Genomic DNA, 27,372 nt, shown 5'->3' on the forward strand with positions numbered 1-27,372 from the left:
TGTCATCCAGTCAGTGTTAGTTACTTAACGGGTACAATGATTTAGCAGTGCACTTATGACAGAGGTAAGTATGTAGAAATTAGTGGAGAGACCTTGATGAGATCAGATGGTGATGACACCTGCTGAGAGTGGGAGGGGATGAGGGGCTCCTCTAGAAAACCACTGCTGTCTGACTGGCAGCTGTTGGTCCGTATTACACCCTGCACTGCTTTCAAACAAGAGGGAAGAAAGTTAAAGCAAAAGGAGGGAGGGCAGTGCATTCAAATCATAACTTAGTAATGCAACTGCAGTTCATTGAAGGCATCAGGCATTAGGTATTAGGTTGTTTGTATGAAGCCTATGCACATAGTAGTAGTAGTAGTAGTAGTAAGTCTAGTAGTCTGTAAGCATGAAAACATGTGTACTCTGTCAGATGTTTAACAGATTCTCCAAACTGTCATTCCAGGACTAATGTGCTTTTGTCTTAGCTTTAACATATTGTATTTATTCATTTTCAAATAAAATCAAATCCAATTTTATTTGTATAGCCCATTTTATGATTATACAGAAAAAATGCTTTATGCAGAAACAGGCACATATGGGGCACACAGTGGGAATAACAGGGATACCACTGATTACACATCAGTGCAGCATCAGCACCATTTTGATTGATGATTTATGAGTTATTTAAGGGCTGATAAGTTACGCAGTGTTGCTTTAAGTGTAGGTGTATGTTATTTTCAAAAATGTTTTCATATATTTTCCTGCTGTCATATTACTTATCCACTTGTTTGCAAAGTTTATTATTGTTGTCTGCTTTCATGTCTCATTCCAGATCCACAGTTTTGATGAAAGTAGTGTAACAGCGAGCTACACGGGAGGACCAGTAACTTCAGGTGGGTCATAAGTTTGTTACAAGCAAAAACATTCATCACTAAACTGAATAAGTGAGAGGTAAATGAAACATTTGCAACACAAGCAACTTGTTCTGCTTTGGAGTTTGATTTGGGCACATACATTTATAAGTCATTTGCATACATGATGGGACTGTCTTACCAGTCATGATGCAGAAATGCAAAATCATTAAAGGCTTCTGTCATTTTCATATGGGGGTCATTGCTGGTTATAGTTCATGTCACGGCTCTCCTGTCAAGCCAAAATATTAGGGAGGTGAGTTTCACCAGTTGCACATTTTCTTTTATTTTTTCTGTGTCTATTTGAATGATATCATCGAGTGCAGTACCAATGTGTGATAGAAAAAGCTCATGTAGTTTGGTTCTTCCAGTCTTTGTTCTATCTCTGTCATGAAATTGATGCCCTCTTGTATGCATCTTTGAAAGAAGAAATAAAACCACATTTCTCAAAATATTGGACTGTTGTCATTTCAGGCTGGATACACTAAAACAAGTGGATAAGTAATATGACAGCAGGAAAATATATGAAAACATTTTTGAAAATAACATACACCTACACTTAAAGCAACACTGCGTAACTTATCAGCCCTTAAATAACTCATAAATCATCAATCAAAATGGTGCTGATGCTGCACTGATGTGTAATCAGTGGTATCCCTGTTATTCCCACTGTGTGCCCCATATGTGCCTGTTTCTGCATAAAGCATTTTTTCTGTATAATCATAAAATGGGCTATACAAATAAAATTGGATTTGATTTTATTTGAAAATGAATAAATACAATATGTTAAAGCTAAGACAAAAGCACATTAGTCCTGGAATGACAGTTTGGAGAATCTGTTAAACATCTGACAGAGTACAAATGTTTTCATGCTTACAGACTACTAGACTTACTACTACTACTACTACTACTATGTGCATAGGCTTCATACAAACAACCTAATACCTAATGCCTGATGCCTTCAATGAACTGCAGTTGCAGTTTGACTTGCCTCTTCCATTTCAAATGATTCCTTGACTTGTCCTGGGCTCTTCTTCCTCTGTAAAAAAGCCTTGGCTTGGCTCTGGGACCAGCGTGTGACTGCTCCTTCCTGGGCTATAAAAGAAGGCACACGATGCAATGCCTGAGGGTCTGGACCTGGTCCTTGCTCCTCTGCCAGAGGACTCAGACACACAATCTCCTGAGGTACATGTTTGACTCTTTTTAAGAGGACTTTCTTGTCTCCGAGGCCAGCTGTGTATTGAAGTGAGTCAGGTGCAGCAGGTGTAGTTAGGTCCTGGGATTTATTCTTGTGCATTTGGCTGAGTGACTTCTTTGATACTCGTTTGAACAGCTGGCCCATACGCCTCCTCTTTTCCCGGGCCTCGGGAGGCAGGTCTTTCCCCTGGGGTGCGCTGAGAGGGGAGGAGGAAGAGCCCACTAAAGTAGAGAATGCTGTAGTCACCTGCTGGAGAACCTCAAGCTCTCGAAAACGATCTAAAGGACACAGAGGAGAAGGAAAAATCAGTATTATACCAGATGTGACATTTCTAAACTAACTTCTGAAACAATAACAAACACCATTAGCAATAGCAAAACCATTCAAATATATACAGAAATCCTGTCAACCATGTGACTGTACCATTATGTATATCATATTATACATTATTTCAATTGAATTAAAAATGTGGATATTTTTGCCACATTACCTTTAATTAGACTAATCATAATAGTTGCACCAAACATCTTTGAATGTGTAATCATGTCCTGAGGGTCACTGAGGTATCAAGTATCAAGTATCAGGTATCAGGTATCAGGTATCAAGTATCAGGTATCAAGTATCAAGTATCAAGTATCAAGTAGAAACAGACGGTTAATCTGACTTCATCTGACATCTGACTCAGGACATGAATTCAGTCGATCTGTGTGTGCTGGGATATTTGTTCTTGCATGTGACTATATATAACACTTAAGTGTACTTTTCATCTGGGCTGCTCTGGGCTGTTTTAGGATAACATGATTAAACATTGTCATACTACATATATCACTGATGACATTGCTGAAAGTTAGACTTACTGCTGACATCTGGATTTTCAAGATCCAACCGGCTCTTCTGGGCCTCTAGAAACACCTGGAGGTTTATTCCCCTTGCTTGAGACTGATAATTGATAAATCGAGCTGGGATGCGTCCAGAGAGGTCAGGTTCATCACAACCAAAGCCAAGGTCCAAAAGAAGCTCCTCGGGATCATCATTCCACAGGTTGAGTATGTCCATCACACTGCCAAAGGAGCATTGCACAGAACTCAGTCACTAATGTACACTACTACAGTTCCATATGAAGTGAGTCCGTGTGTGTGTGAACCAGTGCCTACCTGAGAGGCCCAGAGTGAGCTGAAGTTGCTGAGCTGACGCTGTTCCACCTGCTGAGAGCTGGACTTGACTTGCTCCACCTAAATAGGAACAGTAAACAACAAAGTCAGATGTGTGCATTTATTTATTAATTGCTGATGCACTTCAAGATGTGTAACATTACATTTTACTGATAAACTAATAATAACATTCAAATTATGATCTGCATATTTTAAATCCAGTATATTCAGATTAAAGGACATTCTATTTATTTCTGTTATTAAATACCAAACCAACAATGAACTGATGCTACAAACTAGCTACTAAACTAATACCAAGTGTTATGTGTCCACTGTTAAGAACATGTCAGTGAGTCACACTGTTTGCACTAGGGTCACATGTTCCTCATCACCTTCAACACACAGTCATTTATTTTGACTCATCACACATCACACACACTTGCAGCCACAAACACTGCCTGTAGGATTAACGTCTGACAAATTCAACATGCAACAGCTAGTGCCCAGCTGTTTAAGTAAATGACCAGAGCATGTGAAAGTAAAGTAGTAAGTCATACACAGACCTGAATGAATTGTGAGTTATCATTCGATAATCAGTGGCCTGATTGATCACTCGTTATAGCCAGTTCTGACATTACCTTATTTGGACACTGACACATCCTGTGGTGATGCTTCTATTGTTCAAAACCAAATGTCAACCAAACTGCAACCTATCCTCTGTGTATGTCTCTACAGGCACATGAATGAAGAGGCTGAATATATAAATACATAGTTGAATAACTGTAAGATTTGAATGAGTCCTCTACAATAGATAACAGAAACAATGCATACATACAGGGAATAACAGCTGCTGCAAACTCACATCTTGCTGCTGGTCTTTGCTGATCTGCTGTCTTTGATTCTGTATACTTATCCCCTCTGCTTTTTGCTGATTCCTATTTTCTGTGCAGCTGTGAAGCATTGTAATAACTTTTCCCTGATCCTTTCGCTTTCTATGCAAACTCTGCTGTGTGCTGTGCAGAGGGGAGAGGTGAGGCTTATTTGCCTGGTAAATATGACTTGTAGTTACGTGTCTAACTATCTGTTCAGGTCCAGATGCGGTTATCAGGCCTGAACCCTACTGTAAGTCAAAGACAAACTGCAGTAGTAGATGACCTTTTAATGGTGTTTAAACTGACCACCAAACATTTGTTTGCTAATGACCTCAAAAAGATGATTAAAAAATTAATACCACATCCTCTTCAGACTTTCTATGAAGCTCAGACTGGTAACACTAATCATTCGGTAATTTTGCATAAGGTTATCAGCTCCTCTCAACATAATGGAGCTTTCTATAACCACATTATAGTTCATGGCTTTATAACGGCTTGCTGTCTGCTTCAAGTGAATGTTATGTAATGTGCTTTCCTCTCTTTCTCTCTCTCTCCCTCACTATCTTTCCCTCTTACTTGTTTGCATGTGTTCCATATATCTGCCTCTTAACATTTTATTTCTTATCTGTTTGAGTTATAAACAAAATTACCAGGCTACCAGCCAAACTGATGGCATGCAAGGAAACAAGGCCAGGGTAAATCTGCTCAGAATTTTTGCTTGTTTGCCCTGGTTATACACAGCATTTTCAAAAGGTACAAGATATTATGAAAGATGCAATAAAATCAAATAATGAGCAGACTCCTATTTTTAAGAATTCACAAATATGTTCTATCCCTCTGATCTTCTCTGAGGAACACCATAAAACCTTGCCTGCAAAACAGTGTCATGAACATGAGATCACAGTGTGTTATGAAGGTATGCTGAACATGTGTTAGATCTGGGCTTGTTGTTGCTGCAGATAGCCTTCAGTGGTCTTCAGAACCCACAACAGCATACTGGGCTTTAAAAGCTATGTTATAGGCAAAGCAATGTAAAAACCTCAAAACCTGAGAGAACCTGCCACAGATTTGCTTAGTGTGAAGGGAACCAGCAGCAGTAGAGAGAGAAAAGGTCCCATCACAGGGTTAACATAAGCAATGTGTTTTTGACATGGAAAATGTCAAAAATTAAGCATTACACTGAAATTTGGGAAATGTAGATTTGTTGATCTAAGACCTGTATAATCTTACCGGATGAGGGAAATGTCAAGAGTTTCACAGACCTCTGACTCACTGCAGTCTTTGTGTTTAATAGAACTACAATAGTGTACCAGCCTGATTCAGTTCCAGTAGTAGTTTTAATTGTAACACAAACCTAGATTTAACCTTACATCTTTTCAAATTGCATCCAAGATCCCGTTTATCCATGAACGATTTAAACTAACTGAAGAATTAGACTCCTGAAGTACTTTCATAGCGGCAATGCATTCCATTCCAGCACCGCGTGACGAGTTCAACCTCACTCTACACTGCTGGCTGTGTGGCTCTGTACATCTGATAGGAGACAAAAACAAGAAGAAGAGAGGCATCCTTACCGCAGAAACTCCTGGACGGTCCTCACTCCCTGGTTACCATATAAAGACGCTGCAGGGAAGAAATGTCATGTTATCTGGACGGGGAAGCAAACAGGGCATGTGGAGCCATAAATTACACAAGCAGAAAGGGAAACATCACGAAAGGAAAAGGTAGAACACAGGGAAATATATTCTTGATTTTCTGCTGGGTTAATGTCAGTACATCCTGTCCAGGTCTAGTGTCAGGGCTCCTCGAGCTATATTTGGAAAGTGTTTCTCTCTGGCTGTGTCTCTCACCCTCCCACTCTTCCTCCAGAGGGTGTCTGGATTTTGGCAGTCATGTCTCCCTCCCTCTCCCAGACTAGGACTCTATTTGACACTGGCATGGTGTCAAGTAGTTCTTCTCTCTCTGTACTATCATACCTTAACAGTTCAGTCAAAAAAAAATTGTCCTACGTCCACTTAACGTGCAGGCATTTGGGTGAAAGAGCCATCTGTTTCCTTCAAAGCCCCACTGAGTAACTTTTCTAACATAAAATAACAGATTTATATCATGTTTATGCTATGCTAACATCATGGTGTCTCTGTCACTCCCACTCTGTACCCTATATATTTGTTCTCACACTATGTAACTTTGTGCTCCGGGTACAAACACTGCCAAGAAGTACATAACTCTTAACGGCACAAACCACCTACCAGCTATTTGACTGATTTTATGGCAAAAATGTTTAGGAGTGTTAGTGTGTGTACCACAGGCATTTAGGACTGTTTTGAAATAGCTGGAGGTTTTTAGGCCCAGGATGTGAAGGAATGCTGAATCAGAGCTGGATAACCTCTATGGACATAATGGCAGAGAAGAAGAGACTGAAAGGGGCATTGATTTTTAGTGGTTGGTGAGAGCTTGGTGAAATAAAAGGCTGAAAGACAGACACAGAGCTGGGCTGACTGCTGTTGGACTAGTCAGTAATATTAGCTGCTGCTGGGTCTGCTGTTGCTGACCTGGTTGTGAAGTTGTTGACTTGCTAGTTTTTGATCATAAGTAATGTAATCAGTTTAGATATTGGTCCTGATAGACTGCAGCATCCGGCCAGAGTGGAGTGTCTAAAAATGTTTGATCCAGTGGGGAGGGCTTTTCCTGCTCATCTTAGGAGCCCAGAGATGTACAGGTCCTAGAGACGTGAGGATATCAGCCAATCACTGCAGTCTGCCTTTGTCCTTGACAGTGGCAGCAGCATACCAGATGGTGATGGAGGAGGTTAAGATGGACTCATTTATCATGGTGTAAAAGTGCATCTAACCATATTTCACAAGCTGAACTTCTTCAGCTGTCGCAGGAAGAACAATAACAGAGGTCAGGGTGACAGGATCTGGAGCCCTGTATGTTATTTGGGGAGAGGGATAATGGCGGAGGTTGAATGGCTTTATGAACTTTAACAGGTCATAGAATCTGGGTCTGTGTTGGGCAGAGTTTTTGCCTGTTCATGTCAACAATTGTTTTGCATGTTGATTTAAATACTTTCATTCAACAGGTCATTACTTATTTATAACATACAGTACATGCACATTGGTTGGATTTATATTGTTAATGATGTGTTGTTAATGATTATGTTATTTGATCTTGTAAATCATTTTAACTGTTGCTATAACACAGCATTATCACAAGTACAACTTTTTAATATCATGTGTTATGAGCCTACATGTTAATATTGTGAGGATAATGACAGTATGTTTCAAGTTAGTGTGCCTTGCACTTTTGTTATACCAAGGCAATACAACACTGCCCTTCCCTACACACATCAGCAACCTCAGTGTAAATACACAAGAGGTTTAAACGAGCCTGTCTTTCTTTCACACACTAATCTATTCCAGAGGTCTGTTTGCCAGAATGTGCCTGGAAAGATTCCCTGCTGAGGATTGGAGCTACAATTCAAGGAGAGGAGGCTGTTACCTTCTACACCGAGGACCAGGTCATCATCACTGCTAGGGTTTCTCCTTTGAGGCTCTGCAGGGGACACAGGACACAGCAACATGAGAACCAGAAAATACAGTTACTGAATGGAATTGATATTATTGGGATGGGATGGGATGGGATCGGCTTTATTTGTCATTAAAACAGTACAAGTACAGTACACGAAATTGCAACACCAGTCTGTCCATACATATTAATATTCATATTAAAACATGTCCTGAAGTACTGTGGGAAGAAATGAGGGGATGATAAGATACCTTTATTGAAGTGTAGTGGGGAACTTGGTTGGTTTTAACATCACAGTATTAAGAAACAGACAGACAAAAATAAATACTGTAGTATAGAAAGAAGTAGAAATATAGAAAGTAAAAGAAAGAAATAATACAGGCACTGTATATAAAACAAAAGCCTGATCTTTAATCAACCCACATGTTTACCGCTGCTCATCGAGCTCCACTGGCTACCTGTTGCAGCCCACATTAATTTCAAATCACTAATGCTGACTACAACAACCATTCACACTCACAATACAGTCATCAATTTACCTGTTAAGGTCATGTCTTTGGACTGTGAGAGTACCTGAAGACAACCCACACAGACAAGGGGGAGAACATGCAAACTCCACACAGAAAGGCCCCAGCTGAGGTTCAAACCAGGAACCTTCTTGCTGTGAGGTCACAGTACTAACCATACCATTTGGAAATAAAATTCCAGGTAAAGTAACAGTGGTGCAGTTGACTCAATGGCCAGCCACCATGAGCTAGATCCTGGGGAAGCTTTTGTTCCACCTGTCACCAAATCCTTGCTCATGGTGGAATTGTTGGTCTCTATAAATTATAAAAGTTTTGTGAGCTAACTTTTGTTATTATTTGGTGATATATAAATGAAATTGAATTGAATTAAAGTGACAACAGAGTTAAGTCAATGTCAACAGCAAACACCGGATTAATATATCACATGATCAAATAATGGAACCTAATGTAATAAAAGTATATTATACCTGTAAAATATAAATTAAGTTAATGTAACATTTACATGGTATAGTAAAAAAATGAAAAAAGGCATAAGATAGAATGTTTGTATACATGTACATCTATAGTGTAGTGCATTATTATTATATTAACAGTCCAGTAGATAAACTGTGGCCTCCATTGTTGTACAGGCTGATGGCAGCAGGCATGAAGTAGTTTCCCACCTACAGTAGTAGCAACTTAAAAGTTCCCGTTCAAGCTGAACGCCAGCTGAATGGCAGCCGTCTTCCAGCTGAGTTCCAGCCGGTTCCCTGCAAAGTCCCGGGAAAGGAGAGACCCCCCTCCTTCTCCCGGGCGTGTCTATTTTTTACTGTAACTCCACCCATTCGTGTAATTACAGGGTATGACCAGGAGATGGCGCTTCTCTCACAGAACTTTTTTACAGTTGTTCTACCTGGAGATGACGTAGCTTACACACCTCGTTAGCATTCTCGTTGCTCAACCTTTTGTTTGCGCTTACAGTAATGGGCTTTTTGGTCTCCCAGTGTCACAGATCACAGAGCGGAAAATGCAGCTGGTTTGACTACTGCATACTATACAGTAGCCGTATGATTTGAGCGTGTTCATGAATTGAAATTAAATTTAAGGTGTTTATATCTAACATGTCAGCATTCACCAAATCAACAACATCTAGTCTGTTCTGTCTTTACTAGTGGTGGGCCGTTATGCGTGCTGCTGCGTTAAGGTGAGACTCTTATCAGGCGATAAAAAAATATCACCATTAATCTATTCTCAAAGCTGTTCCAGCCTTTGAGGTCGCTTTTTGACTTTTTTTCTCTTTTGTTCATTTTTGTTTTCTTCGCTGTAACTCTGTGGAGTCCTGATCTCTCTAGCAATGTTGTTTTTAGAAAGTTTTTGAGTTTTTCTCGTGTTTTTTAAATGCCGCTTCCACCTGGACAGCTGCCTTTGTTTACTCCGGGAACAGCTGATCGCGCTAATGCCGGGCCGGCATTGGCGCATTAATCTACAGTATCTATGGCCACCACTAGTCTTTACATAATTACTGAAGCGTCTCTTCTCTTGTGCTCGCGCACTCTCTCTCGCTCATCTGCATGTAAACAACAAACTAACCCTTAAAAATTTGCAAAAAGAATTGAAGAATAACAACAGCAATAATACCTCCTATTGAATATTTGATCACAGTTTGATCGTTGTGAGACGCCATTTAAAAAGGGAGAATACCTGGTGATTAACAGCCCTTTGGAAGCCCTTTGTTATGTAGGTATCAACCTTTTGTTTGCACTTGATGGGCCTTTTTCCCCCCACGTGTCACACAAATCAGAGTTGAAAATGCAGGACAGACAATCATGGATGTGACGTCTTTACTGTGTTTTACTGGCAGCTTCGTGGATATTATTATGGCTAAATAGAACTTCTTGAAACAAGAATCTTTTTTTTTGCAATTGTTATGTATTTAAGTGCAAAGGCACGCATGCAAATCAAACAAAACAAACGTATAATAACACTTCTAATAATAATACAATAATACTATATATATATATATATACACTGACAGTAAATGGAAAGAATTACGAGTGAATCAAGTATGAATATCAAGTATGTTTGGTTTTAATAAAGTTTGCAGTATATAGGTGATGTTTTTATTCTACATGGACACCACTGTTTATTTTCCACTATGCCCCCCTTCATTATTAATAATACACCGGACAACTTTTGAAAGTCCAGAGATAAGTCTGTTGCAAAATTCCACGGTGACTCTTGTTTGCCAAAACGTCTGTATGGCCTCGACGAGCTCCTGTTTTGTGCCTGGCTTCGCCTCCTTGCGAATAAAGTCTTTCATGGAATGCCAGACAAGCTCAATGGGATTCAAGTCCGGTGACTCTGGTGGAGTTTTCACCCAGTTGATCCCCTCGGACGCCATGTATGCTCCAGCAGCAGTGTGTTTTGGATCATTGTCCTGGAAGAAGCGATGATCAGACCCAAAGTATGCCCTAATGTATGGTGCAGCGTGTTCTTTAATGATGGCCTCTTCAAAGTATTGACGGTCCATTATTCCCTCGAAGGTTACCATTGGACCTGCACCTTGCCGGGAAATCATTCCCCAAACATGCAGCTTCAGTGGATGTTTTGGCTGAGGTTTGGCAACGAAGTGGTCCTTCCTGTGGAAACTCTGTCTGGCGTAGTGCTCCAATGAAACTGTTGTCTCATCCGTAAAAAGAACATTATGCCAGGTCTCCCCGGAGTTGTTCCACAGAGTCGCCTGTTGCAGCCTCGCCGCTTTGTTGCGATCTTTTATCATTGGACAGAAGCGGGTCTTGCCAAATTTCCAGCCCATACTTCTGCGAGCACTGCGGATACTTGTCAGACTCAGACGAACTCCAAAATCGGACCGGATTTTGAGCTGTACTGCAGCGGCCGTCATCTCATCGTTTGCCTTTGTCATCTCATCAATGGCATTTAGAATAGCACTGTGAAAAGAAGGAAAAATTAGACAAATCCAAAAACATTACAATTGCCATATAGAATGTGAATTCTATAAATTGTTATTGGTCTTTGTTTGTTTTACATTTATCCATTGATATGAAACTTACTTGTGCATTTTTCTCGGACGTGAGCGGCGTGGTTGTGGCTCCTTGTAGTGCTTTCTTATCGCTCTTTCTGAAACTTTGATGCCCCGTGCTGCTAAATTTTTCTGAATCTCTCGCGTTGATTGTCCATTAGCTCGCATGTGACGCACTTGCTGGGAACTCTCCTTGTTGATGCGCGTCATCTCGACAGTTTAGAGGCTCTGCGTCTGACAGAGTCTATATATGCATATGTAAATATGCATATGTAAATTATGCGTTGCGAACGAACACGCCCACACCAAAGTTCAACATTTAAATGCCCGTGAAACTCAAGACCTTCACATTTTTCTGGACTTCTTTACGCTGAGATGGAAGCCGGCACTTTTTATACTACAGCAGCCAAGAGGCCAAGACGTGTCTTATCAAAGGTAAGTTATGCCACTGTTGCTTTTCAGCCTGAACAAATTCACCTGAGTGAAATACCTGCTTTGATGAACGCAGCAAATTAATCTGATTCTTTCCCACTAGACAAAGCAGCCCTCGCCGCTCACGAGGCCACGGACATCAACAACCACACCAAGAGCAAGAGCAAACGTGCGGCTTGTAAAAAAAAAAGCGGTAAGTTATATCTATTGAATCGACCCCGATTTATTCAGAGAGAGTGACCTTGGGAGTGTACAGAAGAGGCTAAATTTATAATCTTGTCTTCTCCTTTTCTTGTACAGGCAACCACTGTCAACTCCGTGGCAGGAAGCTACGCCGGTTCGGTCCAGGGGTTACTTGAGGCCGAGATCCGGGCCCTCAAAAGCCGGGTAGCCGCAGTGGAAGCTACAAGGGTCCCTGATGGCATCCCCGACAGCTTCACAGAGAGACTGGTCCGAGTGGAAGAGGCAGTAATGGACATCAGGGAGTGTCTGCAAAGGTTGGCGAGTCCCCCACCACCAACACCAAGCAGCCCAGGTGCCAGACGTCGGCTGACGTTCGGAGACACACCAGGGGACCCCACTCTCCCAGCTCCAGATCCCGTGGCTCCATGTGCTGTCACGCCGGACGTGGCAGTCAGAGCCCTACCTGCCGAACGGGAGGAGGAATTTTTTAGACTGTGCCAGACGCGACCGGACACATACGCTGCCAGTGTGTTCATGGCGCTAACCCCATTTGAGGTTTATAAGTGTTGGGGGAAGAACGTGAATTGGAGCGGCACCAACGGCAAACGGCCACTGCCGGACAATTTAAAAGAACGAGTGCACCAGCACGTTTCCCAGCGCTTCCCGAACCTGTCTGGGGACCAGTGGCAAAAGGTCCGGAGCCGAATTAATGAAAGACTAAGGAGTCCCCGAAAGGCTGATCCAGAGACGCAGCGCGCTGGCTTCACTCGCTGAAGGACATTTGCCACAAAGTTGTTGTGAATTGTGTATATACAGATATATATATATATTTATATATATATATACATACATAGTATTATTGTTTCATTATTAGAGGTGTTATTATACGTTTGTTTTGTTTGATTTGCATGCGTGCCTGTGCACTTAAATATAACAATTGCAAAAAAGATTCTTGCATCATGGAGTTTTCTTTACGCCTGTGGGATTAACAGAAACGTGTTGCCATCATCACCATCATCCATCATCACACATGACGATTTCATAAGCGTATACTGCAAACTTTATTAAAACCAAACATACTTGACTTATTTCACACTCGATTCACCCATAATTCTTTCCATTTACGCTTTACGCCATTTAGCCTATGGTCACTGTTTAAAAGACATCCTCCAGGTATTCGTGACTACACATTGAGAGTTAATGAGCTCACACACGTCAGCACGAAATGAGTGAATGGGTGTGGGTGAACGTCAAATTAAGCACAATACGACCGTTTGGGTTTTTGTTTTGTAAAATCTTCGTTTGCATTAAAACCACAGGTCTCTCAGTCCGAACTTCTCCTAAATATATGTCTCTATCATCACATCACCACATATGACGGTTTCATAAGCGTATACTGCAAACTTTATTAAAACCAAACTAACTTGACTTATTTCACACTTGATTCACCCGTAATTCTTTCCATTTACGCTTTACGCCATTTAGCCTATGGTCACTGAAAAGGAGCCATTCATGTTCATGAGCACACTCCAATCACAAGGCTACTGTATAGTACACAGTACTCATACACAGTACCAGCTGCATTTTCCGCTCTGATTTGCGTGACACGTGGGGGGGGGAGGCCCATCAAGTGCAAACAAAAGGTTGATACCTACATAACAAAGGGCTTCCAAAGGGCTGTTAATCACCAGGTATTCTCCCTCTTTAAATGGCGTCTCACAACGATCAAACTGTGATCAAATATTCAATAGGAGGTATTATTGCTGTTGTTATTCTTCAATTCTTTTTGCAAATGGAGGCACCGCTGCAGTGGAATAGACCGACTTTTAGAGAAAAACGCTCGTCTCTGCAGCTCTATGTCGCGCACAACAACACCAAGCCCTCCCCTCCAAATAAACTGTTAATTAAAAAAATAAACCCTCGCTTGTATCTGCAGGTCTGACAGACAGGCCTGGCAGCCCCGAGACGTCCGAACCGTTTTTTGTAACTTTTTTAAGGGTTAGTTTGTTGTTTACATGCAGATGAGCGAGAGAGAGTGCGCGAGCACAAGAGAAGAGACGCTTCAGTAATTATGTAAAGACTAGTGGTGGCCATAGATCAGGGGTCAGGAACCTACAGTACAGTACTCATTCCGAATAGTTTCTGAAGTGTCCGTGCTGTGTTTTAGTTCATGCTGGAGGGAGCCAGAGCCCGGTGGTCTCCTCTGCGCCCAGCTTTCGACAAGTCACATTAATGTTATGATATATTTTATTTATTATTGGTTAACTGTTTACCAAATCAACAACATCTAGGTTATTCTGTCCTCACTGTACATAATTACCGAAGCTTTTCTCTCGCGCACTCTCTCTCTCTGTCGCTCCCTCTTAATCTGCATGTAGTGAAAGCCACAGCTGGACATCAGTATCCATCATACTGTACAGTATACTGTACTATCAATATGGCCACTATGGCGTTCAGAGGAATATTCAGAAATCGAACGTGTTTCATACTGCAGGCTTCAGAAAGCATCAAACAGATATAACTCTTAAAAAACAGTTACGGGCGGAGTTTTCTTTAATAACAAGTTTATGTTGGCATGTTGTTGTTGTGCGTGACATGGAGTTGCGGCTCAGTGTTATCTTATCACAACTGTTTTTCCCCATCAACCAATCCGTGGAATACTTGGTGCTGTGTGGGGCGATATGAACGGATCATGATGATCCTTTGCACCACTAACCACATCCATGATTGTGCTCTGTCTCAGCTGATCGGGTCACCCGCTCACCCCAGCGTATCTGTTCAGATGTGTCTTAGTTTAGACAGTCTACGGTGAGAGCGGAACATCACTGCTCCTCCCCGTGGACAAATGAGGCATTGCAGCTGGTTTTCACACAGACTGCTTAGGGGCGTTTCCAGTCGGGCCCTCACTGACTACGTCATCGCGGGGGATTACATTTCGGTCACGTGCCAGCCAAGGACCTGTGACGGACCTGTGACGGACCAGTCACGGTCCCGTCACGGAAACACGGGAACTTTTAAGTTGCTACATCTGTAGTATGATCATCTTGGTGGCTGAATAACCTGCCCATCCTCCATGCCATGGCCATACCTTGTCATAAAGAGGGTGAGACAGCTTTTCCACAATTACTTTGATCTTGTCTCACCACCATTATTATTATTGTTAGTAGAAGTAGAATTATAAGTATAAGTATTATTCAATCACAATTATTTTTGGGGTTCTCTGAAGGTTCTCTGAAAATGTGTATCATCAACTCATCAAAAAACGTGTATGTGTATATGGTTTATGACATGGGTTTGGTACTTATATATCTCCTTTTTAGCTTTCTGACCACTCAAAGCACTTTTACACTACATATCTCATTCACCCATTCATACACATTCACACACCGATGGCATCAATGGCCTTCGGGAGCAGTTTGGGGTTCAGTATCTTGCCCAAGGACACTTCAACATGCAGGGATTGAACCACCAGTCATGTGATCAGTGGACGACCCAGTCTACCTCCTGAGCCACAGCCGCCTGTCTGTCTTGTCAAATGGCAGCTTTCCTTTCATCCCTTTACTCAGCATGTTACAAGAGCTGCTGCTCAACAGCCAATCATTTTGCTATTTCCTTTTTCTCAATGCATGTATGCTTCAGCAGGCAAAACATTTAGTGACTTCTCTAGTCTTACCATGAGGTTTACATTTGTGGCTTTGAGTGAAATGTTTTGACATTGTTGCCATAAAATTTGGAACAGAAATTCATATTTGTGTCATAAATTGTAATCACTTATAAACCCAGTCTTCTGTCATCCTCAGCTCTATTTCATGTTTAGCATAGTGACAACAACAAATATGCTTTTATCTAATCAGTATTATTAAGTAATTCAGACACAGACGCGAACACGATAACATTAGGGAATAAAATCACATAAATAACATTCACTGCCTTTCATTCTTATTGCTGACTGACTGCGGAGCAGCAGAATGGATGGTTAGCCATGCTTCTTTTCAATGATCAAACCTTCAAACTGCTGACATTGCTTTTAAATCTTCATCCAGTAGGCATAACAGCCATTCTGTACAACCCACCATCACTGTGGTCTGGCTGACTTTGGTGAAACACACAATTATTTCACCTCAAACCTCAAACAAACCCAGCAGTGCTGACAAAGGTAGCCTGAGTGACAAACAGCCAAGCAGGGCTTTACTTGAAGGGTGGAGGGGAGCAGTGGTCAGAGTCACAAGAAGCAATTTGCTGTTCCCATGGTTTTCTCAACCACCATTTGCATGCTGTTTGAATGGGCTGACCTCTGGGAGAGGTGGAGGGAGATGTGTAGGTTAGATAATACACACTGCCCAACAACAACATGCTGAAATTTGATTTCATGCCACCAGATTCATTTTCAGTTACATTAATTCAGAAAGAAGATTTGTGTTATGGAAGAGAAAGTGTAAAATGCTCATTCAACAAATAATTATGGCATGTGATTGATTCAAATATTAAAAACTGATCTAAAAACTAATAATTCTAACGCTACAGTGTTCATGTTCTGGTAACCAGATTGTTATGTAGTTCACTGTACATCCGCAATGTCCTTTCCTCACTAATGACCTCTGTGACATAAAACATACAACCTAAGTATTCAGTTTCTACACTCTGCACTGTACAGAGGGAGCTCTCTGCAACACAATCTGACCAAATCTCAAGACTTCAAGTCATTTCACCACACACCAAAAAGACTCAGTAGACTACAGAGGTGCTCTGAAACAAACAGATACTGTACTCACCACCATATACCACTGAATCACACAAAGGAAGAAGACAATGTAGAGCTGATAGAGAGTAAAGACGACAGAAATCTCTACACTGTTAAAACAGAAAGACAAGAAGATTTCCATTGGTCATACCTGCAGCTTCCTGCTGTGGCTCATGCTTTGCATCTTCCCTGCAAACACAGGTCACATTTTATTAGAAGGAGGGACATGTACAAGAAGACACACACACACAGAACATACAGTAAGGTTTAGGGAGTGTGCCACCTATATAAGGTGTTTTCTAGAAATGTTAAACATTAAAGCAGAAGTTGACGTTTAATGCTGTGTAAGACCTCAGAAATCAGCAGTGTGCAGAGTGAGAGTGAGAGTACTGTCTTCTCTCTCTGTACTGTTTTTAACCCATTTTTATCATCTCTACTAACATGATTTTAACGGATCTGCACGTGACGGTCATAACAATGACTCGCCTCAGTTTTTTTAATCCTTTTTACACTTCTATGCAAACTTTTGGGCGTACTCTGTGAACACCGGGAGTCTCTCAAATACATACTCTCCTGTTCTTGCACAACTCTGATGTGGGCATCATGGACCCCACAGCAGAGATCATCTGGTCGGCAGTCCCCCCCAGCACCCCCATAATAACTGTAAAGCAGGCAAGTCCCTATGTAACTTGTATCAGTAGGTCACCTGTCCAACACGATGAACCAAAAGTCTGAATCTTTGCGATTGGTCAAAGGAGCTTACAAATCCTACAGCAGAGCTCCAACCAAGGTGACATGTCTTGATATAGAGTACTTCAAAAACAAGCTAAAAAGAACTTCAGCTTGCAAAATATAACTATAAGTACAAAGTAGAGAAGCATTTTCTGTTTTTCAATTTTCTGATTTTTAAAATGTCTACATCTTCATATTGTTCCATTAGTCTCTCAACAACTTCAGGCCTGTGATGCTCACATCCCTCATTATGAGGTCATTCGAGAAGATTGTGAAGAACACACTTCTGACCTCTGATCAGGACCAATTGGACCCGCTCCAATTCGCCTACAGGCCAAAACAAGGAGTGGACGATGTAATACGTAATCTTCTTAACTTGATTTACACACATCTTGAGGGTGCAAAGAGTTTTCTGCAGCTGCTTTTTATTGACTTTTCTTCAGCTTTTAATTGCATCCAACCCCAGATTGATGTATTTTAAAGAGCACTTTTAACATTGATTCTAGCCTAATCTGCTGGCTGATTACCCTTTTAAATGACTAAATCTTAACATGTGCTGCATCCTCTTCGCGATTTTATTTATTTTATACACAAACATGAGCCAAAGCCAGCACAGCAGGCATCACATTGTCAACGAGTCGGCCACAATGTCGTTGCTGATGAGCAACGATTTACCGAGTGGTGCGGGTCGTCTCTTATTAATAATAATGTGGATAAAACCAAAGAGATGTTGATTGATTTTAGAAAGAATCCCACTGCACTCTCTTCCGCCATTATAGATGGTCAAGCTGTTGAGATTGTGAAGCAATAGAAATACCATGGCACCATCACTGATGACAAACTGACCTTCAAGCCACAAGTTGACGCTGTGTGCAAAGAATCCCATCAGCACATGTTCTTTTGAGAATGTTCTTACCTTTGCTTTTGTGAGCTGGTATGGGTCCCTTACTTTTAAAAGTGTGTAGTTAAAGTCTTTTAATTAATGAATAAGTAACAGTTTAGACTCAAAAAAGAGTTTGGGCCAAAATGCAGGACTTATGTATTTCGATTACATAGAAAATTTCCATTCATTTATATTACATAGGTTTATTATAAATTAACTAATAAACTTGAACCAAGTAATAAGATTTATGTAACAGTACTCAATATGCTTCCACTACACAGTAGTGTAGTAGTAACCAGGTTTATGCATTAATATTAATAAAGACAATTTGTTTGTCCAAACCCAATTTTCAGTTTATCATTACATAAATCTTATCATAATTTATATTAAAACCATGTCATTCAAATGGGTGGATTTTTTTTGAGTGTATGAGACTAGGACCCCAAAGAAGTGACAGTCAGTCCTGGCTGACCCAGGTCACCCCATGAACTGTTTTATGTTCAATTTCAGAACAAGTAGTATAAAAATTCATTGGTTCCTGTTGTTATGGGCATTTTTAGATAACTGAAATGTGAAACTGTTTTGTATCATGTCTTTATTGTATCATTTACTGGTTGTAAATGATACAATAAAAAAGCTTGACCACTGTTTTGTGATATTGCACTACTGTGGTCTATCTCAACTCTTCCGCCAATAGAAATGTCATTTCATTTATGAGGCCTGAATGTCTGCAGTTCTACTTTTGACACATAGTAACACCACAATGTAATCTTTACCTATGTTTACATTTTGATAGGTCTGCAGTCTCTCTCTCTCTCTCTCTCTCTCTCTCTCTCTCTTTCTTTCTCTCTCTCTTTCTCTCTCTCTCTCCATCACCACCACCATCTGCAAACATACATGTCTCATTAATGCATGTTACTAACTAAACTTCTTCCCCAGAGTATCTGTGCTCTCTCGTCCAGCAGGCTCTCATGGATCATGGCTGCTGCTGTGGTCCTGCATGACGTCCACTACATATATTATTACTGTTATTATTGTAACCATTTCTCCATTACAGTTTATAGTTAGTTGATGATTTGCTGCTGCTGTGCATCTGTGTCTCTCTATCGCTATTACAGGTTCCACTGCTACTGTAATCATTTTATCATTCATTGTAATTCATTGTCATTTTATCATTCATTGTGATTCATTGTCATTTTGTCAGTTATTGTAATTGTACAGTATGTTTGCGTTGATCTGTTCTGTACATGTGACATCTATTGCACGTCTGTCCGTCCTGGGAGAGGGATCCCTCCTCTGTGGCTCTTCCTGAGGTTTCTTCCACATTTTTTCCCGGTTTTTGTGGGCAAGTTTTTCCTCACTCGAACCGAGGGTCTAAGGACAGAGGGTGTCACTCCCTGTACAGATTGTAAAGCCCTCAGAGGTAAATGTACTTTGTGACTTTGGGCTATACAAATAAAATTTTAATTGATTTGATTTAATGTGACATTATCCACGCTCCTGCTCATACTGTACAAATATGTTGAAGCTACAATCAAATAGATCACTGTAGAACTGAAGAAAAAGTCAATATTTGATTAACATGGCAGGGATTTTAAAAATACTACATCTATTTACTGACGGACAGGACTGGAAAGTGTATGTGTGTGAAAATGTGCATTCTGCATTATGACACTAAAAAGAAGATACAATTATTGGTGCAACATTTCTCAAATTGATAGATTTAAAATAACAACAATAATAATCAAAATAATAATCATAAAGAGAAAAATCTTTCAGTACAAGTCATTTCAGATAAATTCTATTTCTGATCATAAAGAGTTGAAGGTTGTGTAAAGGTCAACAGCATGTTTTGTTATTCCAAAGATTCAGAGGTGCAGTGTGTAGGATTTAGTGGAATCTATCAGAAAGATTGTACATTGCGACACTCTCTCCTTCCGGGTGTGTAGGAGAATCTACAGTGGCTGCAGAACCTACAAAAAACAAGCCAGCATTTGGTTTGTCAATTCTGAGCTACTGTAGAAACATGTCAGTGCACAATGGTGGACTCTGTGTGAGATCAGCGCCCTTTAGCCTAAATGTTGGACATATGACAAATGAAATCTGACTGTTGACATACAGTAGCCTGTATGTTGATACTTACTCAGGGACAGTGGTGGTGAGCCATTTCCTGACACTGTCCTTCCTCGAACTTCCTGTGGTTGGCATGATGCAACAAATTATAATGAGGCCTGTGACAAGCAGCCACTGATAGCAAACACAAAGTGACAGAAACTTCCACAGAACTGACCAACACTGTAACTGCAGGCTTCACTCTGTACTATACGAGTAGAGCAGCTCAGCATAAAGCCACTACATTTGACTGCACATGATTTTACTAAAACCTTTAATAGCTTTTGATTGATTTTTTTTTTTTTACTTTAGATAAGTTCAGTTCAATTTTTTTTATATAACAGAAGTTGGTAAAACTTAATATATAATATATAATAAGCATTAAGCATTAGTTAAGCATTAGTAAATACTAAACTCATCATTTATAAAGCATGTTTCTGATGTAAATACTCATTAGTATATGGTTTATAAACACAGTTACAAATGTTTTACTCATCATTGATAAGCACAATAGTTATGGATTAGTAAATACTGATTCATCATTTATAAAGCATGTTTCTGATGTAAATACTCATTAGTATATGGTTTATAAACACAGTTACAAATGTTTTACTCATCATTGATAAGCACAATAGTTATGGATTAGTAAATACTGATTCATCATTTATAAAGCATGTTTCTGATGTAAATACTCATTAGTATATGGTTTATAAACACAGTTACAAATGTTTTACTCATCATTGATAAGCACAATAGTTATGGATTAGTAAATACTGATTCATCATTTATAAAGCATGTTTCTGATGTAAATACTCATTAGTATATGGTTTATAAACACAGTTACAAATGTTTTACTCATCATTGATAAGCACAATAGTTATGGATTAGTAAATACTGATTCATCATTTATAAAGCATGTTTCTGATGTAAATACTCATTAGTATATGGTTTATAAACACAGTTACAAATGTTTTACTCATCATTGATAAGCACAATAGTTATGGATTAGTAAATACTGATTCATCATTTATAAAGCATGTTTCTGATGTAAATACTCATTAGTATATGGTTTATAAACACAGTTACAAATGTTTTACTCATCATTGATAAGCACAGTAGTTATGGATTAGTAAATACTGATTCATCATTTATAAAGCATGTTTCTGACGTAAATACTCATTAGTATACGGTTTATAATCACAGTTATAAATGTTTTACTCTTCTGTATTAATGATTAGTGAGTGTATTAGTAGATGTTTTATAAAAACTCATTTCCAACATTTCCAATGGATGAGCTATAAACTGAGTTATTAATGCAGGAATTCATGAATTCAGGCAGTTACAAAGCATTGCCAGCCTTTACATCTCATTCGTAAATGCTTTATAAGGCATAGATAGTGCCCACTTTAGATGAGCTCACACAAAATACTTCATTAATGAGTAGTAAGTGCTTTGTAACTGCCTGAATTCATGAAGTCCTGCATTGATAACTGTTTATAGGTCTTCCACTGAGTTTTTATAAAACATCTACTAACACACTCACTAACCATTAGTACAGAAGAGTAAAACATTTATACTGTTTGTAAACAGATCTGGAATGTACTCTTTATAACGTTATTATTTATATTAGAATAATAATTCTCCATCAGTAATATGTGATTTAAAGTACATTAGAGTAAATTTGTGCAAAAGTATGTATTGTGGGCTGAAATTTTTTATAATTTTCATACCGTGAGCCTCCTGGTCCTGAGCTGCAATGGACTCATGTAGGTCCATGTGACTCCAATGGACCCTGGACACCATTAGATTGGCTGTCTTGGCCACAGCTTCCTCACATGCCATGAAAGGAAACTTGAATGGTGGAAACCACAGAAAGGATCAACATCTCATTAAATGCTAAGCAACAGTTCACCCAAAAAAATCACCAGCGAGCATAGACACCTTTCCACACAGCACTTACCTGTGTAATATGACTGACAGGTAATTCCTGGTTTTACATGGCCGTAAACAGCAGCAGCTGAGCTGATCCCAGCAGTGAGCAACCTGTGTGAAAATGCAGCAGAGTGAGCTGAAATTCTTTCAGAGCAGGAGCCCGAAGGCAGAACAACACCGACAGCAGTTCTCATTCAGCTCCTGTCCTGCTCAGTAAACATGTTAGAGAAAAGGAGGGACATGCAAATGACTTGGTTAGACTTCTGAGCCATACAAGGAAGTGTTGCTTCCTGGCTGACTTAATGCCTGCTTCTCTTTTATCAGGTTCTGCCAGGCCTGCCTGTGGCCAGAAGGAGAATATATTTTTAGCCACAGCCAGCAGCTCTAGAGCTCACTCAGTTGGCTGATCACACCTTTGGTGGCCACAGTTTTCACCCGAGGAGGCAGAAATTTGCCATGGAAGTATAGTGTTTGTGAGGCTGTGTGTACCATATGCAACTTGGATGTGTGCATGTACATGGTCACAGATATTGCTTGTGCTTGTTTTAGGAAATGTTGTCATGTTTCTAGAATGGTAGCTTTAATTACAATTCTCTATTATTTATATTATAAATATATATTATTGGATGCTTCAACAGAGGTTGTTTTTAAGCAGAGAGAATAATGCTTTATTTCAAATGCTGTATGTCCAAAGCAGTTCACGTAGCTCATGTCAATGTTTTGTCTTATTATTTCCATAGCAGTGCTGCATTAACACAGTGTTTCCATCGACAACAAGACCATTTGTTTTGTCCTGTGTGTCTATTTATATCAATGCAAATTATGTGGTTTGTTAAACTGTCACTGACACAAGCCTGTGTCACTGCCTTGTCTGTGTGATAAAAACAGAACTTTCTGTTGACTTTAAGAGACACTGATTATTGGTCTGATGACTGGCAGTGTGGGTCACACTCTCAGGACCAGCTAAAACCTTGTGAGACTGAAGCAGAAGAGGATTCTGGAGCCAGAAAGTTGATTAACAACCCGTTGCCTTTGAAAGGTTTTATGAGATGAAGCCATGTGTGTTCTAAAAGTGGAATAAGTCAAAAGAAAAAATAAATGAGCAGAAACAGGAAACTGTTGTCCTTTGTGTTTCTACCACTATGGGGCACCAAAACACTTCAAATGCTACCCCAGGCTTAGAGAAAATGGCTAATAAAGTATATTCTAAAAATGTATAATTAAGTAATAATAATAATAATGCATTTTATTTTACAGCGCTTTTCAAAGTACTTAAAGACACGTTACATAAAAGAACATAAAATCAGCAAAACAATATGAAATAGTACACTAAGAGCACATTAGACTGAGCTAAACATTAAAAGCAATTTTAAAAAGGTGTGTTTTTGTCAGAGATTTGAAGGTGGGCAAGTCAGTACAGTCACGGATGTGTTTGGGAGAGAGTTCCAGAGGGAGGGGGTAGCTACAGAGAAGACTCTGTTGCCTCAGGTTCGGTGCTTGTTCCTTGGGTGGTGGAGTCAGGAGGTTTGCATCAGATGAACGGAGGCGATGGAGCAAGTCAGTGAGGTAGGAAGGGGCCTGGTTATGGAGGGCTTTGTGTGTGAGGAGGAGGATTTTGAACTGAATACGCTGTGGAACTGGGAGCCAGTGGAGTTTCTGGCGGACGGGAGTGATGTGATCACGGGTGTGGGTGAGCAGACGTGCAGCAGAGTTTTGGATGGTGTGCCATAGAGGATGCTGTTGCAGTAGTCAATTCTGAAAGTGATGAAGGCATGAATGAGGGTTTCAGGGGTTCAGCACGGAAGGAGAGTGATGGGTGAAGTCGGGCTATGTTCTTGAGATGAAAGAAGGCAGTTCTGGTGATTTGTTTATATGATGTTCAAAGGAGAGGTTACTGTCAAAGACTGTGGGGGGATGGAGACAAGGTTGTCAATGGTGAAGCAGAAACTGTCTCTGGTCTTGGTGAGGGATTTGGGGCCGATGATGATCAGATCTGATTTGTCACAGTTTAGTTTGAGGAAGTTTGTCTGCATCCAGGATTTGATGTCGGTGAGGCAGTTGGAGAGAGTGGAGTGAGTGATTAGTGGAGTTAGTGGAGACATAAAGCTGGACGTCATCAGCATAACAGTGGAAATGGAGACCATGGTGGTGAATGATGTTGCCAAGGGGGAGCAGGTGAAGTATGAAGAGGAGAGGACAGTGGCGTCACTAGGCCTATTTTAGGGGGGCTTCAGCCCCCCTAAAATATTCTGAAGCCCCCCTAAATAATTTGGTGGTGTTTTATTATTATTTTTATTTATTAAATTTTTTTTTCACAAAAAAATGCCTATTTATGCAATACAAAGTGGCCAGAATATGAGTTTAAACCAATAATCATATAAACTGTCATTATTCACTTAAATATGATCATAAATCTCATTTCATTGGGTACGGTAGAGAGAGCCCCTTCAGTGCGTCATTATACAATCCATGTCACTTTTTCATTAGAGAACGCCCACATCACTGAAATTCAAGTCCATGTTTTCCATGCGACCCTGCTCACCTGCCGCTTGTGTTTTACCTCTGAAGTACACAGAGCCAAACCTCACAGCGGCAAGAGCAGAGCGCAAACGCATGGGTGAAGGATGGACCTTAGAGCCTTTTTCAAGAAAGTAAGCATTCATCACTGCTGGTGTACACATTAGCTAACAGCAGAAAAGTTCCATGTAATTAATAAACCAAATGTTCCGTGTTTGAATCCCAGTCGCCAGCTCTGAAAGTTCCTAGCTGCTGCTAGCTAGTTGAGATGACTTCTGTTAACCATTCCCACTATTCGTTTCCTGACCGTGGTCGGGAAACACAGGGGAGATCGGTCTTCTCCAGGGCCGAAGTAGTTTCTCCGGAGTGAACTCCCAAGATTCGACTCCACAATAGTGATGCACGGGCCGGCCCGAAACCGCGGGCACCCACGGTCCGCCCGCGGGGCGGGACGGTGCGGGTAGAGAATGTTCCACTTTATTGGCGGGCGGGGGGGGCGGGTCGAATAATGTTTTGGGATTTTTTTTTCATTTTCTTTAGCCATAGTTCTAGTTACTCCTCCAAAAAAGTACCTGCGTTAGTAACGTATTACTCTGTTGTAGAAATAACTCGTTACTGGCACGACGTGGATAAACGTTTTCCCCCAGCAACAATCTGCACTTCACACACACACACACACACACACACACACACACACACAACACACACACACAAAGATGGAGAGAAACATGGTTATTGCAAAGCAGTAGTGGACATATTAAAAAGTAATGTAAAGTGAAAAGGTATATTGCAAATAATGGGCAAGACATATGGGGGTTGAGACCAAGTTTTCATTCCTGGTTTAATGGCTCCACATTGGTGCAGATTTCTAGTTTTCTGGCAGGTGGAGGGGAAAATAGGATGGGTGAAAGAGGGGCAGGGGAGTTAACCATCGTGATGGCCTGGTTTATGAAGATGTTGGTAAGTCTAGGGTAGTGGTTAGAGAACAGTCTTCTCCTGTATAATGTTTCCATGATGATGAGTTATGAAACACTTGCCCTCTTCATTTTGTGCAGGTATGTATGGCACCTGCAATTGTTTTTATTTGTATTTTAGCACAATTTAACTGGTGTTGTTTAGCTGGTAAAGCAGCTGAAGGTGTATGGAGGCGTCATCGTCTTAGATTAATCAATTGATTGACAAAGCTTTAATTGGTGCTCTGAAAATTTTTTCGGCGCAATAACTTTTCTCCTCTATGGGCTAAGCCACCCCAGTTTCTTAAACCTAGTGACGTCCCTGGGAGAGGACCCAGCACCGAACCCTGGGGGATGCCTTGGGACAGAGGAACAGTGGAGGAGGTGCAGTTGTTGATGTGGATAAATTGTTGTCTGTGAGGTATGATTTGAGCCAGGAGAGTGCAGTGCCAGTGATGCCGAGGTAGGACTCAAGGCGGGAGAGGAGAATGGTGTGGTTGATGGTGTCGAAAGCTGCAGTGAAGTCCAGGAGGATGAGGATGGTGAGGTGGCCAGAGTTTGTGGAGAGGAGGATTGTCACTGGTGACTTTCAGGAGGGCTGTTTCAGTGCTGTGTTGGGAACGGAAACCGTATTGAAATGGTTCGAAAAGGTCATTTGAGCAGAGGTGGGCTTTGAGTTGTGTGGCGACAGTACACTCCAGTATTTTGAAAAAAGGGGAGATTGAAGGGCTGTATGGGCTGGAAGTTCGACATGATGTCATGGTTGAGTCCAGGAGTTGATGATTTCTGTGATGAGTGTGGAGATGGCTGGTAAAGAGTCCTTAATGAGGTGAGATGCCTGTAATAATTTTGGGCAGCTTTCCTGGTGACAGTATTCTTGTTAATGTTAAATTAATGTTCTCTTCCCTTTCCAAGTCGAATAAAGTCTGTTTGAATTTATGAAAGAAATTCAAAACTTTCCCTTTTACTCGCTTACCTGTTCTTAACATATGAGACAGACTGACAGTTTAAACTGCCTTTAAACTGCCCGAATAATGAGCAATGAGAGTCTGTCCATTCTGAACTCAAAGTTCTACTTTTCTACATGTATGTATTTCATACATATGTGAATGTTCTTTGTTCTGACTCACTTATTTCTCTGACAGTCTTCCGTCTCTCTCTCATCACATTGCACAGATTTGTTTGACTGTGTAGCATCACATCAGATGATTTACAACACATGCAATAGGTCTGTGATCTCTTTTCTAAAAAAAAATCAGTCATGAAGCTTAAAAAACTGCCTCATCAAACAAACATTCAAATAAAATTCATGTATGTAATTCTCATAATATTTTGGTTTATTAGTGACCTCAAAACTCAAACGTGTATCTATAGCAGCAGCCAAAGTGTTTAACAGAGGAAACAATAAAAACAGAAATAGATGACAATGAATAGAATCATATAAAAAAGACATAGTGATAAAAGGTTGAATTAAAGCCAAAAAACATTTTTTAAAAACACTTTTAAGAAGCAGTGACAGATCAAACCAGAATCTGAGACAGAGATGGTCTGACATTGGTCTGACACAATAGAAGAACCATTTTTACTTTGAATGAGTCCTTAGGCACCATAAATGGTTCTCCAAATAATAATAATAATAATATTAATAATAATAAAGGTTCTTTAGAGAAAGAACAATTTTCATGAGGTTCTTTGCGGA

General features: G+C 40.4%; 2 protein-coding genes across 2 annotated transcripts in view; one reads left to right on the forward strand and one right to left on the reverse strand.

The window, feature by feature from the left end:
* Positions 1-22,431, reverse strand: part of itprid1 (ITPR interacting domain containing 1) — a 35,860-nt gene extending 13,429 nt beyond the window's left edge. Inside the window, exons 1-10 of the mRNA XM_027274189.1 lie at positions 22,232-22,431; positions 22,002-22,122; positions 20,303-20,354; positions 16,696-16,733; positions 7,616-7,669; positions 5,689-5,737; positions 3,246-3,323; positions 2,949-3,151; positions 1,885-2,369; positions 93-205 (exon numbers count right to left, since the gene is read on the reverse strand). Of these exons, the coding sequence (XP_027129990.1) occupies positions 194-205; positions 1,885-2,369; positions 2,949-3,151; positions 3,246-3,323; positions 5,689-5,737; positions 7,616-7,669; positions 16,696-16,733; positions 20,303-20,354; positions 22,002-22,113 (1,083 nt within the window). The 5' untranslated portion in view covers positions 22,114-22,122; positions 22,232-22,431 and the 3' untranslated portion in view covers positions 93-193. The remainder of the gene's footprint in view (positions 1-92; positions 206-1,884; positions 2,370-2,948; positions 3,152-3,245; positions 3,324-5,688; positions 5,738-7,615; positions 7,670-16,695; positions 16,734-20,302; positions 20,355-22,001; positions 22,123-22,231) is intronic.
* On the forward strand, positions 9,539-13,333 carry LOC113744472 (uncharacterized). Its single transcript, XM_027274190.1, has 2 exons — positions 9,539-9,599; positions 12,007-13,333. The coding sequence occupies exons 1-2, from the start codon at positions 9,547-9,549 to the stop codon at positions 12,575-12,577; spliced, it is 624 nt and encodes a 207-aa protein (XP_027129991.1). The 5' UTR covers positions 9,539-9,546; the 3' UTR covers positions 12,578-13,333.
* Positions 22,432-27,372: the final 4,941 nt, after the last annotated feature.

Source organism: Larimichthys crocea, chromosome XXIII (genome assembly GCF_000972845.2).
Source record: "Larimichthys crocea isolate SSNF chromosome XXIII, L_crocea_2.0, whole genome shotgun sequence".
Classification (NCBI taxonomy): domain Eukaryota; kingdom Metazoa; phylum Chordata; class Actinopteri; family Sciaenidae; genus Larimichthys; species Larimichthys crocea.

Excerpts from the sequence above, each read along its gene's own strand:
- LOC113744472 (XM_027274190.1), top strand. The coding sequence starts at position 9,547 with ATGCCGCTTCCACCTGGACAGCTGCCTTTGTTTACTCCGGGAACAGCT. Across the intron at positions 9,600-12,006 it reads ACTCCGGGAACAGCTGATCG|GGTAGCCGCAGTGGAAGCTA; the intron begins CGCTAATGCCGG and ends CCTCAAAAGCCG.